At 38.0% G+C, this 17208-nt stretch overlaps 1 protein-coding gene across 1 annotated transcript; it reads left to right on the plus strand.

Annotated features, from left to right (window-relative positions):
* Positions 1-12767: 12767 nt before the first annotated feature.
* On the plus strand, positions 12768-16778 carry LOC117479155 (E3 ubiquitin-protein ligase TRIM21-like). The gene is given in 3 exon segments (XM_034126155.1): positions 12768-12895; positions 14794-15408; positions 15410-16778. Coding segments are annotated over 2 exon segments (1644 nt in total). The 5' UTR covers positions 12768-12895; positions 14794-14799; the 3' UTR covers positions 16445-16778.
* The last annotated feature ends 430 nt before the right edge of the window (positions 16779-17208 follow it).

The raw sequence follows: 17208 nt of genomic DNA on the forward strand, positions 1-17208 counted from the left end.
CCATGTGGTCTCGACAGACCGCGTGACTGTAAGTTATCTACGTTTCATTGAATTTGTTCCCCAAGTGAAATAATTTATGTGTATGTACAGTAATAAAGTTGTTGGCTAATTGGCTCCTTTTCCTTTCTAGCACGTGTTCTTCTGCTCCGTGCGGAAGCAGCCATCTTGTGTGGCCTCGACAACGACTGCATGCAGTGAGTTTTTCTTGTCACACAGAACGATTTTTTTTCTCTTGGAAGACCAGAAGCTGTGTGTTTCATAAACACATTTTCTTACTCAATATCTTACCCTTAACCCTTTTATTTTAAATAGTATAATGTCGGAGAAAAAGAAATGGCTCAGAATACTGAAATCTGTATTTTTTGTCATCCTTTTTTCCTTCTAATTTGTTATTATTTGGTGCAGGCACGAAACATACTACCAATAGAAATACATTGCTTCTAAAATCGTTCTGTGTCAGAATACTGAAATCTGTATTTTTTTTTAAATCTCTTTTTCCTTCTAATTTGTTATTATTTACATTGCTTTTAAAATCGTTCTGTGTGACACGTGTTGGTGAACACGAATCAATAGATTACTTTTTTGACTATAACACGAAATGCCGTGACACTGGGTTGCAACACACCAACACTGTGCATAATTTGTTCCCGAAACGTATGTCATGCACAGATAGAAGCCTCTCAGCTTAAAGATACAAAAATAAAAGAACAGAGCATAAAGTAGAATTTATTTATCTAAAGACAGTTCCAATTTATATTATGCCACCCTTACACAATTTGAGTATTTGCTTGCTTAAGAAGGGGAAGTTGTGATGCATCATGTGAAAAATCTAATAACTTGTGGAATAACAAATGTTGTATCTCCATTTTACCCATAAAGGGCTCTTGCTCTTCTCTTCAGCTGAAGATGATAGTCAAAGTGCAATACCGAAACCAAAAGAAGTACATCAAAATTCCAGAAGCTTGTTTTGACATCTTCATCACTGAAGGCAAGTAAACCACTTTACTGCATATGAATCAGAATACCTTTATTAGTCCCACAGAGGGGAATTTTGCGATCCACCCTCATTAACCTACTGTTACATTAGATGGACATGATGCACTATTGAGGCAGTTTCCCCCCCCCCCTGTGTGTGTGTGTGTGTGTGTGTGTGTGTGTGTGGTTTAAGCTTATATTTGGTCTTCAATCCTTTTAGTAAAAGAGAGGTTTTCCATCCCTGTGGACAACATCTTATCAGTGGAGGATGACACTTGCACAGAAGTGGACGACTACGCATTTCCAGATCTACTGACTACCAGTGGAATATGCTTTGTCATCAAAGATGAACTGAATGACAGTGGTGGTGAGTGACGACAATAGACCCTTTTCTCAGCAGCTATTTTGACGTCATAGCAGGGTAAACACAGGTGTAATAGATCAAATGAATTATGGCCCCGATCTATTTAGTGTGTCACAGCCATTCCAGTCAGACAGCATATTATCAGGGCCCTGGCCTGCCTACATCCTAAATTACATCTCTGTTTATGCAGCATGTCAACATGGCTGCTGAGAAAAGGGTCTATTTTACATTTCTCAATTGTATTGTATGCTGATTATCCCCATGCAAGTGTCAAGCACACCACACATTTCATTGCTATAAACAATACTATCTTAAAAGGTAAAGTATTGTTTATAGGAATCAAATGTGTGGTGTGATTGACACGTGCATGGGTAAAGGCATCCTCAACTGATTTAGTGAAAATACATAATTTTGTACTTACTTGGGGGTCTTGTTGAAAGCCTTGTTCTTAAGCTTTCGCTAGACTAAAAACCACCATTGCTGTCTAAGTATTGGTCCCAAGTAGAGTGCGCTCTTGTGGACAACGACTTTGGGACTCATACTTGCGATGGAGGTTTTCAGTGGGTTTGTTGTCTTTTTGAGAACACTTCACCAGTAGATTACATAAAGACATGACAAAGGAAGACCATATAATTTCAATATTCATATTTAATATCTCTTGTGTGATGACATTATTTTCCAGAGCCATCCTCATCCTCCGCTTCAGGCACAGATACTCTTTCAGTCACTTCGAAAAGCAGCAGTGAAAACAATTTCTACAGTGGCACTCTAAAACGCTTCAGAAAAGAGGAGGAGGCTTTGCAGGGTCCACAAGCCAAAAATGTGAGTTACATTTTAGTGACGTCTGTCCATCCGTGTGTCTGTACCAGTAGATTGCTCATAAACCTATACTGCTTACTTAACGGGTGTCATTTTTGTTGTGTTTTATTTTAAGCTGATAAAACAGGTTCTGCTGACCAAACCAGGAGGAAGTGATGTGCTGAAGGAGTATGAGGAAAAAGGAACAATTAGTCCTGCCACAAGAAAAGTGATGGTGAACATTCTAGTTGCAGACATGGTGCAGAGTGAGGGGTAAGATTCAAATTTGTTATAGCTTTGCATGAATGTGTCATGTATGTATAGGTTAAGTGTGGATGAAGTTGGTGCAATTGTATTTCTACATAAATTGAGTTCATTAAGTTTATATGTTCTAAAACGAAGTCTCAGTGGCGTTTTTATATGTACAAAAGTGGTGGGGCACAAAAACCGTAGATGTTTATATATATATATATATATATATATATGTGCAGTGAGGTTCATGGCTGGTGAGGCACTGGCACTGACTCATCAGGTTTACAAATATTATATTTTGACCTAAATCAAAATATAATATTATTTTCAAAAGCTTTTTTAGTCTGATGCTTCGATTAATTTTAAACAGACAGTTCAACAAAAGGATACCCAAAAAATGTAATTTTACCATTTAAATATTGAATTGTTCTCTCTTAGTAAGATCCCATTTTCAATAAAATTGTGGTCTTACCTTGACTTGAAGATGAAGTCCATTTGCCTATCCTTCTGGACAAAAATCTCTATTACTTTTTTGTAAAAGTCCTCCTTATCTTCTTGTAGTTTCAAAAGTCTATCATATATCTAATCGATAGATTTATGATAAAAAAATTATAAAAGTAGGGTAGACATGTGGATATTATCCGGCTGAACAAAACGTGCATTTATCTAACAGGTACGTTTCCCACAGATCTTATTTCGAGCTATTTTCTAAAATCCTCTGGAGAAATCTCATTGCTTTTTTGTCGAGGGAAGCCATGCGCAGCTTACTTCCGGGTTTTAGGACGCGTCACTGCACCTCTCTCATCTCCTCTTCACACACCACACTTTTTGTGGCACACGTACTTACAGCCAATCAGCTCTGAATTATGTGAGATGACGTATGGTGGGGATGGCAGCTCAGTGCCCCTATGGTCATTATTTTTTTGCCACACACATTAAATGGGAAAATACTCTGAGCATGCGCAGTGTAGTTTTTACAGTCACCGTAGACAGTGAGAGGGAGGGGCATGATCGGGTTTTGTCCCACATGGCTCAAAACGGCTCAATAGGCACACACTGTAGACACTAATTAGAAGAACACAGACAATGTACAGACAAATCAGATGATTAAACATGATCTTAAAATGTATTTATTTATTTATTTTATTTTTTTGTAATCATTATTTTTAATACTTTCTGCTGACACTAGGTGGGGCTGTGCCCCTAATGACCAGTCGCCACTGCTCTTAGACTTAAATGAATGAAATGTTGAAAATGACTTTTTGCTCTACAGGAGAATCCCTCGGCGACTGACCAAAGAGAAGTATGCACTGGGGATTGTTACCCTGTTTCCCTCGCTCCAAGATCCACATGGGAAGACAGGATATGTGAGTTATTCTTGATTATGATCAAAGTAGACTGTTTTAGATGTCTTACATGGTTCCTTGAATGCTGTGGGATTTATACTGTAGGGTAGTTTAACTCATTTGGGCGGCTGTGGCTCAGGAGGTAGAGCAGATAGTCCAATGACTGCAAGGTTGGTGGTTCAAATCCCAGCTCCTCCTGTCCACATGTCAAAGTGTCCTTAGGCAAGTGTAACACTGAACCCCGATTTGCTCCCAATGAGCAGGCCTGCACCTTGCATGGCAGCTGCCGCCATTGGTTATGTGAATGTTTGTGTCAATGGGTGAATTGTCAATTTTATCCAAAGCGCTATATACAGTAAGTGCAGTCCATGTACCATTCCTCTTATTTCCTTTTTGGTCAGGAGCATTTTTATGACGGGCAGAAAGGCAGTGGGTTTCTAGCGTGGCGACTGAAGTCCGTTCAGAGAGCAACACGACTTCCTGTGAGGTCCAAGGATTCCAGAATAGAAGAGAATGGAGGCCCCATGCTAAGGAGAGAGATAGGCCACTGTGATGATCATCCAGATGAGCAGAGATTTCAAGAGCTCATATCTGTGATGAATCATACAAACGACAGAGAAGTCATCATGAAGAAGATGAGAGACACACTGGAATATAGACAGCGCCTTGTCCACGATCCTGACAGATCCTCCACTGTCCTTTCAGTATTCCCGCGCCTGCTGGACACTAAAGGATTGGTAATATTTTATTTGTTGCTTATTATGAATGTTATTTATTAGTAAATCTATTTTGATAGACGTTTTAAAGCAACCTTCAGTTAAATGGAGATGATCTACACCTGTGAAATTGGCATTAGTAGTAAATTGAAAACCTGATGGTGGTTCTTGTGTTTGTGCTGTATATGTGTTTTAGTTTCTCCAAGACTTCAGTCTCCTCTTTGGGTCAGAAACTCCATCCAAACTACTGGAAATGTGGCCAACCTCCTTCAAAGCAAAGGTCATCCAACAGGCAGAAATGCTGACTTCCACACCCTTGCTGAAGCGCTTGTTGTTGTCTGCCAAGAACCAAAGGGGTGATGAACCATCACTGGAATCACCAGGTATGGTTTTAGGAACTGCATTGTCATATCATGTCATATTGCCTATTGTAAATTGTCTTTGTGAGGCTGGAGGGAGTGTATGACCACACAGTTGGAGAATTTTTTTATACAGTCTATGGTTGCTACAAAGGATTGTGGGTAATGTCCGTCAAACTTCCGGGTTCCTCCATGGGATGTTATCTCGGAAAAAGTATGCATTGAAGTCAATGGAGAGAGAAAGATTATCTTTCGATCCCGTTTGAATTGTGCCACGAATTACACATATGATGTTTGTCAATCTTAAATAATAATTTCCATGTAAAAAAAGTCACAGTTTGTCGTAAAACTGTTGAAATATAAGACTATGAAATGTGTGTGTATGTACAGCTCTCAACATGCCCAGACTTGTAGTGATTTTCGTAGTGACCTTTTAATACTTTTAATACCACATTACGTCACACGTTTGATGCGCGCCCGTGATTGAAAATCTCTTTATTTAAAAAAATACGGGGAATACGGATCTCGGGGTCTCCCTGCTCCCTGTGCGCAGATGCGACGCGTCATATGACGTCACATGTTCGGCATGTCACGATTGAATATGCTTTATTTAAAACAAAAACAAGGACAATAAACAAAGCAGTCTTCACAACGGCCGGACAAAATACTTTGAGCCGCCCTATAGCCAAAGCCCGAGACACTGTTTAAAGCATAATAAAGACAATATATATATAGAGAGCATAATGGAAAATAACGTATCTATGCCACAATTTTAGATGCCGGGTAGCAATAAAGATAACGCCATTAAACCGTTACACAACATAACAGACATAATATCGATAGCAGCGTCCCTAGCAACCACCTTGGTAACAATGAAAACGTTGTATTTACACAATTTCCTGAAGTATTCTTCGTAATAACTAGCAAACTAAAGATCATGTACATCCACTGCACACATAATCTGAAATAACAACTCATATTTCTCGCATCAAATGACATCAAAACGCATTTTAATGGCCAAACTAACCTTAAAATAGGCATTTTCTACCGAGAATAAAACGAAGGTCGGCCATGTTTTTTTATTTCTGCGGAGAGAAAGTTGAAGATCACGTGACATAGACGCCAGCCATTGAAAATGAATGGTGAAAAAAAACACGTAGGGATCCTACGATTTCAGAGGCGTTTTTGTAGAAATACTACGTCCCAAGTTGTGGACCAACGTAGTTATTACACGTTTAGATGTGAGACTGGGTTGTCTTTTCTTACAGAGTGGGACAGTGATATGGCATCCATTCTCCTCCTTCTGCACCTCCTGTCACCCCAGCCTGCGGGAAGGAAGAAAACCCAGAAGATCAGTGTAGCTCAGGCCATTGACCATCTGGTCGTATTTCACAAGGTATGTGGCAGGTTTAAGAATGTTAGATCTAACCACCAGAACTACTACAGAGAGCTGTCACTATGATAAAGTAGGACTAGGCTAGTGCAAATATAAACTATTCCTAAAAACACACTCGCATATTACACACACATGCGCATAGTTAGCCATGTAAAATGAAAATGTTGCTTGCCTTGTCCTTCAGTCCTGTAGCCTTTATGAAACAAAAATATATTGTAATATATTGGTAAATATAATACAATATACTGGATCAAACATTTCCATATATGGGAAAGTAGTCCTTATATTTTTAAATATATTGCAATATATGCATGGACCATGTATGGCTATATATTGATACATATAAAAAAAATATATTGCAATGAAAACAAAAACTGCACTATACATTTATATGTAATAGTTTTATTGAAACACTCATTTATCTTTCATGAGTTACACAAGTTTACATAAAATTGAACAGATATTCATAAACAGTTATCTCACTTCATTTTGTATAGTTACCCACTTTATATATGAACATATGTTTGATGGTAGCCTGTATATTAAAAAAGTACAAATTGTCCATTGAATGATGGAAAATAATATACAGTTTATAAATATATACAGACACACACATATATGCACGCATATATATATATATGCATATATATAAATATGCATATATATATTCACATATATATATGCATATATGCACCTATACATATATGCATATATGCACGCATATATATGCATATATTACGGCCGACCGGCTATTTGGAGTGGAATGCAGCCCATCCACGGCAGACAGCCCAAACATTATTCGAATGCGCCACTTCCGGCTGACAGTGGCTGACCTCCGTCTTCGCTAAACATAACTCTCTAAAACGTGTTAACGTTCTCATTGGACACATTACGTGCCAGTGATCATCACCAATCAATCTCACAGATTTCGGGGAGGCCCCCCCCCTCTCCAGCAATAGATTGATCTGATTGGCAGATTCAAATCTGCGTTGCCGCCTCTGTCTATTGATTCTGTCGCTGAGTGTCTGTCAAAGAGAAAGCATTCATCAGGTGCTTCGAAACAGAAAATTAAAAAGAAACGAGAGGAAAATACAGCACGAGAGTCAGGTATGTGTGTGAGCATTTAAAACTATTTTAAATTGAAATAATTCTGCATGTACACTACAAGTAGTCTAGTTGCTTAATCCGTATGTCCCGTCTCTCGGCACTACAACAGCTACATTAGCTAACGTTAGTTAAATTAGCTATGTTAGTTCCCTCGTGTATAAGTGTATAACCGGTCCGCAGCTTTGTGAACATTCAATTTAGAAGATTTTCGATGTTACAGTCAACTGAAGTCGACCCAAAACAGCCAAAAGTAGCGGACCTTTAGATCGCTAAGATTTTAGCATAAGTCAATGGAGTTTAACATAGCGAAAACTAGCCCCGCGGCTAACGGACATTTTCTGACTGGTAAAGATGATGAGCTAGTTAAGTAATGTAACCACAGTTAGTCTATGTGTTCTGATGTTAGTAACTATGTAGGCTAACATTAGTTAGGCTATGTGTTGTGGACTAATGCATTCAAGTTAGTTCACATTTGAGTTTTTATTGCCCCTGCTGACCATTGTGTGGATAATATGTAGCCTACAGTCAATGGAATTTCACATTTTGCTCTCCAGTGTATGTTATTTTAATGTTGACCCATAATACTATATATCTATATATTTTACAGGAGCATTGTTGAAATTCATAGGTCGAACTAAGCCTGCAGAACCACAAGTCAAGAGGACAGAGGAGCCAGATAGCAGTGGTGACTGAGACAGAATAAATAAGGAGAGAGGGCCCATGCAGAGAGGCAGACATCAGTAGTGAGGAATCAGACCCAAAAGACACGAGGACAGAGGAGCCAGATCGCAGTGGTGAGGAACGCACTGTCATTTAATTTCACTGTAATTTTACTTTTCACATATCACTTTATTCACTATTCAGCTTAGTTATCCTTGCCATGAAGGAATGAATGATTGAATGGATGAATGTTCTATATTATTTTAATGACAGATTGAACCACAGCAATATTGTTTTAGAGATTTTATATGTTTAACTGCTATGCCTGTGATCTCTGCTCTGTGTCATTGTGTTGTCTCCTGGGTTCTGTAGTGCCCGGAGTCTGTCTTTTTATTTTTTTCCTCCCAAACCCCATCCCCTCAGGATGCCTTTTGCCTCCTGTCAGGTCATCATTGTAATAAGAATTTGTTCTTAATTGATTTTCCTGGCTAAATAAAGGTTCTACTACTATTTATTCAGTTATTTTATTATTGGTACTGCTAATTGCACTATGCGTATTGTTGTATATTGTATATACGTATGTATTTACTACTACTACTTACAAAATCGAGGGTTGTAGCTTTGTGTCAGTACATATTTCAGGGTTTTTCTATGCCTTTGTTAATCTAAATTCTAATACTCATAGGCGACTACAACTCCTGCCGATGCCGAGGCCCAGTTCTCCCTTCCCACCACCCCAGGCTCATTGTGCTAGGTAAAACTCTCATTCAATAAAAGTAGTCTTTTAAAGGTGGGGTAGGTAATTTTGGAGAAACCAGCTTGAGTGCACTAGAATTTGAAAATACACAGCCGGAAAAAATCTGCCACTTCCTTACAGAGCCCCTCCTCCAACACACACAAACGCGCACATGACCAATGAGGGCACGAGATAAGTTTGTGCACAGATGGAAGGCTGACAGGCAGGTAGGCCATCCAGTCATTTCAGCCGGGCCGGCTAAAATGATTGGTCGTACTTTTTACAGTATTACGGCTTCCACAGATGACATTAATTTAAGGATTTTTTGTCAAAGCACTTAAGATATTCATTGCTATCGGGATGTTAAGAGCATTCCATGGAATATAACAAAAAATGTATCTCGAGCCGGTTTCTCAAACTTACCTACCCCCACCTTTAAAAGATGAATGCAATTACATTTTAAAAAGTTTTAAACAGAACTGTTACAGATGCAGATGCTTGGTCTAAATTCCATAAAATATACCAACCAGTAGCGCAACACTCAGACGAAAATGTACAAAGCCTATTCTTCCACTATTTGTAATCCCACATTATTCACCAAGCCAGCCCATGCTTTAATATAGATATTATGGATATTGTTATAATTCCTGCTGTCTTTTGTGAACTTCTAATTATTTGTAATTGTTCTGTTCCACAGATGCTGTAGTAAACCACCATCCAGGGACCAAGACATCAGATATAAGAACATCCATTAACACAAGAATTTGTGAGTTAAGGCACGAAAAAAACAAGATTGACGATCAAATAGGGTACAAGACTGTTTTTTTGGCCCTGTTCCGGTCCTTGTTTTAATGAGTGATCAGCTCATGTTTAAAGTTGTCACCAGGTGAAACAAAAAACAAGATTGTTAAATAGGATAACAGACTGCTCTTTTTGGCCCTGTATGAAATAACAATGCATCATTTATTAACTATACCTATACAAAATGTAATACATTTTCCCTTCATTATGTAATAACACCTCCTTTTGTAATAATTTGCCCATTATGTAGTAAACAAGTTCAATGCAAATATGTAATACATGTCGCCACATTTTGTAATATATTATTACATATTGCTGTGGTTATTACAAAATGAGTTGCAAACAATAACATTACAACTGTTTATTTATTTATTCAACCATGAATCATCCTTACTCATAATTTAAAATATTTCATTAGAATATCTTCATTGGCCAAAACTAGATCAAGTGTTACATATTCATTAGCCAACAATGTATATCAACATCAATTTTGGGATATATTTACAGTTTGGTTATGGTTACATAATGAATATTACAGGGCAACTCACGCATTTTGTAATAACCATTGCAAAATGTAATAATTTATTACAAAATGCAGGGAAATGTATTTTATATTGCGTTCAGGCTGTTACAGAATGCAGCAGATTATTATAAAATGTGGGTTTTATTACATAATTACATGAAAATGTTCTTGAGTCATTACATAATGTGTTGTTTATAGGCCTTTTCTTTTATTCTTTCCTTGTCCTTCTTTAATGAGTATTTTGATAACTGTTACACATTGATAGAAAAAAACAAATTAAGCTTCTCATTATTCAGACTCAGCTCTCAGCGCTTAAGCTTCTTTTAAATGTTGATAAAACCAAGGTAATGCTCTTTTCAAAAGCTAAAAAGACACCAGAGCCTGTTTTAGATATTGTAACTACGCAAGGAATAAAACTTGAAGTGGTTACCTGTTACAAATATCTTGGTATCTGGCTTGATGATTGTCTCACTTTTAAACTTCATGTCAATAACCTGCTTAAAAAACTGAGGGTTAGGCTAGGTTTCTTTTACAGGAACAAGTCCTGTTTCTCGCTCGAGGCCAGGAAAAGGCTAGTCACTGTGACCTTTTTACCTGTACTGGACTATGTTGATCTGATCTATATGAATGCACCTGCCCATTACCTGATCAAGTTAGATGCCCGCCTATCACAGGCACTGAGATTTGTGACAAACTGTAAAGCATTAACCCATCACTGTACCCTGTATGCAAGGGCAGGTTTGCCTTCACTAACTGTACGGAGGCTCAGTCACTGGTACATTTTTATATACAAAGCCATGTTAGGGAAACTTCCATCCTACATCTGCTCCCTGATCTCACCGGCGAATTGTAAGTGGCTACTGCCTGAGATCGAATGCTGTGGTTTATTAAATGTGCCAACTGCTAGGACTGTCTTAGGGAAGATAGCTTTTAGATGCGCAGCTCCCGCTAACTTGGAACAGTCTGAGCAATTTGGTTCCACTAAATGTTTTTAAAGCAAGGATAGATGCTATCCAATCGGAAACTGTTGGAACCTGTAAATGTTACTAGCTATGTAAACTGTAGTCACTGTAAATATGCTGTATGATGTCCTTTTTTGTTTTTCTGTTATGTTTATATGTATTCATGTGGAACCTACTTGCATCAGAACATGCATTTCTCCTCATTGTGAACATATATTGCACTCATGTTCAGAATATATGGTACGTACATGGTCTTTTATAAATCTGAATATATAGTGCATACATGTCCCCATATAATTGTGAATATATAGCGCATACATGTCCCCATATAATTGTGAATATATATAGTACATGTCCCCATATAATTGTGAATGTATAGTACATACATGTCCCCATATAATTGTGAATATATATAGTACATGTCCCCATATAATTGTGAATATATACTACATACATGTCCCCATATAAATCTGAATATATAGTACATACATGTCCCCATATATTTGTGAATATATATAGTACATGTCCCCATATAATTGTGAATATATAGTACATACATGTGCCCATATAATTGTGAATATATATAGTACATGTCCCCATATAATTGTGAATATATACTGCATACATGTCCCCATATAAATCTGAATATAGAGTACATACATGTCCCCATATAAATGTTAATATATAGTAAATGTATGTTCACATATATACACAAGCAATATATTATATTTACATATATTACTCAATATATGAAAAGCAGCTATTACTGATGTATTATCCCATATATTGCAATATATTAACACAATATATTATTCTATATATCAATATATTGTAATATATTAACACAATATATTATTCTATATATCTTCAATATATTTTGTAGATATGAATAAATATGTTTTTCATGTTGATTATTAATCAGTATCAGTTGGTGTAGCCAACAGCAAGATTTCCTTTATTAAATATTTTCAATTAACCAGTAAATCAGAAAACAAAATAATGCAATATATTGACAGTTAATATATGGGGAAATATATTTTCTTTGCGTAAGGCGGAGGCTCAGTCACTGGTACATTTTTATATACAAAGCCATGTTAGGGAAACTTCCATCCTACATCTGCTCCCTGATCTCACAGCGAATTGTAAGTGGCTACTGCCTGAGATCGAATGCTGTGGTTTTATTAAATGTGCCAACTGCTAGGACTGTCTTAGGGAAGATAGCTTTTAGATGCGCAGCTCCGCTAACTTGGAACAGTCTGCAATTGAAATGGAAACTGAGCAATTTGGTGCCACTAAATGTTTTTAAAGCAAGGATAGATGCTATCCAATCGGAAACTGTTGGAACCTGTAAATGTTACAAGCTATGTAAACTGTAGTCACTGTAAATATGCTGTATGATGTCCTTTTTGTTTTTCTGTTATGTTTATATGTATTCATGTGGAACCTACTTGCAGCAGGTCACCCTTGAAAAAGAGATCAATGATCTTAATGGGATTCACCTGCATAAATAAAGGTTTGAAATGAAACCATAACACAGCGTTGTGAAATATGTCTATAAATCTCCAGATTTGTAAATAGATGTCCTTTATGTATTGAGAAAATATTCCTACTTGTGCTCAATACACTATTTGAAAGCCTCTTGGATCAGCTGTAAAATGCATCGTCACCGAGTTATAGAACAAGCCTCAATAGTCCTTCCTCCACTCCCTCTTGGCAAACTGCCACTGAGAGGTGGAACCACACTGTAAGAGAAGAGTTTCCATTTCCCGGAAATGAAAGCTGATGTTTTTCTGAGCGACAGCAGAGCAGCAGCCGAGACAAGTCTCTGTTTCTCTGAAGAAACACTCAACTGAATCCAGCAGCTTTTTATCAACAACACAGCAGGACTCTGCAAACACTGGTGAGTACACTACAGACACATCACTAACTAAATATTTAGTCAAAGTTGGATTCATATAAAGAACATTATACTATAGAAATGTGTCAGTTAAGATAAAAACCTCAACATTTACATTAGCAACAGCCAAAAATACAATGTAAACTCTGGTTAAGTTAGGTTAGAGAGCATACAGTCAAAGCTAGCATTAGCTTATACTTATATTCATATTTCCTGTATTTGAAAACATCTGTATAATTGACTCTATTAAATAAAGTAGAATCTATATAGTAGATGTGTTCTGGACTTTCCAAAGCAAGGGATCTGGTGTTATGTTACAAGATTTGCTTATAAAAAGGCATGACAATTAGATATTTCATCGTATCTAATTTGTACACACTGTGGTAAGTAGCCTTGAGCTTTGAACCTGTTTCTGTAGTAACTGCTGTCTGCCTTTTGAAGCTGATAACTTTTACTGTTTTTTAACAACTAGTATTAACTTCAGTGATGCTCAGCAGGAGGTTTCACTCCTCTGTTCAACAACGGCAAAATCCCCCAACAGTATTAGAGCTTACACATTGTGTTTCTTAGAGTTTAAACCGAATGCTGCTATGATTTTCCAGATTTCATTTATAACATTAACAAACAGAGAGACTTTTTAACATTTAACAATAACAGTGTACTGCAAATTTGAGCAATCTTTCATCCTCGGCTTAATCATGATCAGTGGCGTTTTTATATGTACAAAAGTGGTGGGGCACAAAATACTTAGATGTCTATATATAAGCTTCTGCAGTGATGTGCAGTGAGGTTCATGGCTGGTGAGGCACTGGCACTGACTCTTCAGGTTTACAAATAATATATTTTGACCTAAACCAAAATATAATATTATTTTCAAAAGCTTTTTTTGTCTGATGCTTCGATTAATTTTAAACAGACAGTTCAACAAAAGGATACCCAAAAAATGTAATTTTATCATTTAAATATTGAATTGTTCTCTCTTAGTAAGATCCCATTTTCAATCAAATTGCAGTCTTACCTTGACTTGAAGATGAAGTCCATTTGCCTATCCTTCTGGACAAACATTTCTATTACTTTTTTGTAAAAGTCCTCCTTATCTTCTTGTAGTTTCAAAAGTCTATCATAAATCTAATCGATAGATTTATGATAAAAAAATTATAAATGTAGGGTAGACATGTGGATATTATCCGGCTGAACAAAACGTGCATTTATCTAAGGTACGTTTCCCACAGATCTTATTTCGAGCTATTTTCTAAAATCCTATGGAGAAACCTCATTGCTTTTTTGTGCTTACTTCCTGGTTTTAGGACGCGTCACTGCAGCTCTCTCGTCTCCTCTTCACACACCACACTTTTCGCGGCACACGTACTTACAGCCAATCAGCTCTGAATGATGTGAGATGACGTATGGTGGGGATGGCAGCTAAGTGCCCCTATGGTCATTATTTTTTTGCCACACACATTAAATAAGAAAATACTCTGAGCATGCGCAGTGTAGTTTTTACAGTCACCGTTCACTTCACAGCGAGAGGAAGGGGCATGATCAGGTTTTGTCCCACATGGCTCTAAACAGCTCAATAGGCACACACTGTGACTGTAGACACACTAATTAGAAGAACACAGACTAAACAGCAATGTACAGACGAATCAGATGATTAAACATGATCTTAAAATATATTTTATGTATCTTTTTATTTATTTTTTGCATTTTTTGTAATCATTATTTGTAATACTTTCTGCTGACACTAGGTGGGGCTGTGCCCCTAATAACCAGTCACCACTGATCATGATACATCAGCAGAGTTCAGTATCACCATCTATTTGACTTATAGCAAACAGATACAAGAGATTCAATCATATATACATTACAGTTTTTGCTTTTTTCACATGTTTTGTCCTCAGAGAGACATGTCTGCTGCCAGCTGTCTGCTGACTGAAGATCAGTTTCTGTGCTCCATCTGTCTGGATGTGTTCACTGATCCAGTCAGCACACCATGTGGACACAACTTCTGTAAAGCCTGCATCTCTCAACACTGGGATACTAAAGTCCCCTATCAGTGTCCCAACTGCAAAGAGGTTTTCAACATAAAGCCTGAGCTGCAGGTCAACACTTTCATCTCTGAGATGGCTGCTCAGTTCAGACAGTCAGCTCAACAGAAAGCCAGCAGCAGCAGCTCAGAGCAACAAGTTGTCAAACCAGGAGAAGTTCCCTGTGACGTCTGCACTGGAACCAGACTGAAGGCCCTGAAGTCCTGCCTGGTGTGTCTGGAGTCCTACTGTGAGACTCACCTGGAGCCTCATCTGACAAGGCCAGGCCTGAAGAAACATCAGCTGATCGACCCTGTAGAGAACCTGGAAGGCAGGATGTGTGTGAAGCACGATAAACTGCTGGAGCTGTTCTGTAAGACCGACCAGGTGTGTGTATGCATGCTCTGCACCTATTCAGAGCACAAGACACATGATGTTGTTCCTCTGAAAGAAGGATATGAAGGAAAGAAGGCTGAGCTGGGGAAGGACAGAGGCTGAAATTCAGCAGATGATCCAGAAGAGACGATTGAAGATTCAGGAGATGAATCGCTCAGTGGAGCTCAGTAAGGAAGGGGCAGACAGAGAGATAGCAGATGGTGTTCAGGTCTTCACCGCTCTGAAGGAGTCTGTTGAGAGAAGCCAGGCCGAGCTCATCGACACCATCAAAGAGAAGCAGAGAGAGACAGAGGAACAGGCTGAAGGCTTCATCAAAGAGCTGGAACAGGAAATCTCTGAGCTGAAGAAGAGAAGCTCTGAGGTGGAGCAGCTCTCACGCTCTGAAGACCAGCTCCACCTCCTCCAAAGCTTCACGTCCCTGAACGCTGCTCCACCCACCAAGAACTGGACAGAAGTCAGGGTCCATCCACCTTCATATGAGGGGACTGTGGTGAGAGCTGTGACTCAGCTGGAAGAGACGCTCAGTAAACAGATGAAGAAGCTGCTCGAGGTGGAGCTGAAGAGGGTCCAGCAGTATGAGGTGGATGTGACTCTTGATCCTGATACAGCACATCCCTATCTCATCCTGTCTGATGATGGAAAACAAGTTAAACTTGGTGATGTGAGCAAAAATCTCCCAAACAATCCAGAGAGATTTGATGCTTGTCCTTGTGTCTTTGCAAAGCAGAGTTTCTCTTCAGGGAGATTTTATTACGAGGTTCAGGTTAAAGGGAAGACTGAGTGGGATTTAGGAGTGGTCAGAGAGTCGATCAACAGGAAGGGAAGCATCTCACTGTCTCCTCAGAAAGGTTACTGGACGATAGTGTTGAGGAATGGAAATGAGTATCAAGCTTTTGTTGTTCCTATAGTCCGTCTCTCTCTGAAGTCTCAGCCTGAGAAGGTGGGGGTGTTTGTGGATTATGAGGAGGGTCTGGTCTCCTTTTATGATGTTGATGCTGCAGCTCTGATCTACTCCTTCACTGGCTGCTGCTTCAAAGAGAAACTCTACCCATACTTTGGTCCTTGTAACAACAATGGTGGTAAAAACTCTGCCCCTATGATCATCTCTCCTGTCAATCACACTGAGTAGAACTACCATTTGATTTTCTACAGAAAGAGTCACTCTCACTAAATGTAATAAATGTATTCAACTGGGGAAGTACATTGTACATATTGTTAATTTTTCAGAATCTGATCACATATGGTTCGCCTTGATGAGACGCATAAAAACACATACAAATACTGATGAGTATCTTCTAATGTACTCTAGTTTATTCTACGGATTGCACTACCTGCCGTCATGACTTGAAGTGATCAGAAAACTATTTACTCAGAAATAAACTTTTGCCACTTCTTTATATGTCAGGGGGACAAGAAAAGTATTTATTGTCTCAGAAGTGTGTGTTCAAAAAGTGTTTCATACCAGCACACATTACTAGTGGAAGTACTAAACTCCTTTTTCATTAGTAAAATACTGTATATATACATTTATTTTTATAATTTTCAATTGAGGGAAAAATGATTGGGGTTCTCTGGTGTGTTTTAAAGGGGAAGTTCAGGATTGATTATTGAATTATAGTATATTGGTACAAAATGTATTGACAGTTACTTGGAGAATCAACAATATCTGATCATTAAACATTAGGCTGCAGTGGTTTCACAAACTAGGGAAATTTAAATGTTACATCTTAGCTGTCTGTTGTGTTATGTTAATTGTATTTCGTCCACCTCTCTGCACACTGCTTGTAAAGTTTGAACAAAGCCTCAATGGATTAAAAAAGAAACAAAGAATGTTATTTTGTGTGTTTTTTTAAATGTACTTATTGAAGTACAGTTTTCACTAGTTCTCAATTT

The sequence above is a fragment of the Trematomus bernacchii genome, unplaced genomic scaffold (genome assembly GCF_902827165.1).
Source record: "Trematomus bernacchii unplaced genomic scaffold, fTreBer1.1, whole genome shotgun sequence".
Taxonomy (NCBI): Eukaryota; Metazoa; Chordata; class Actinopteri; order Perciformes; family Nototheniidae; genus Trematomus; species Trematomus bernacchii.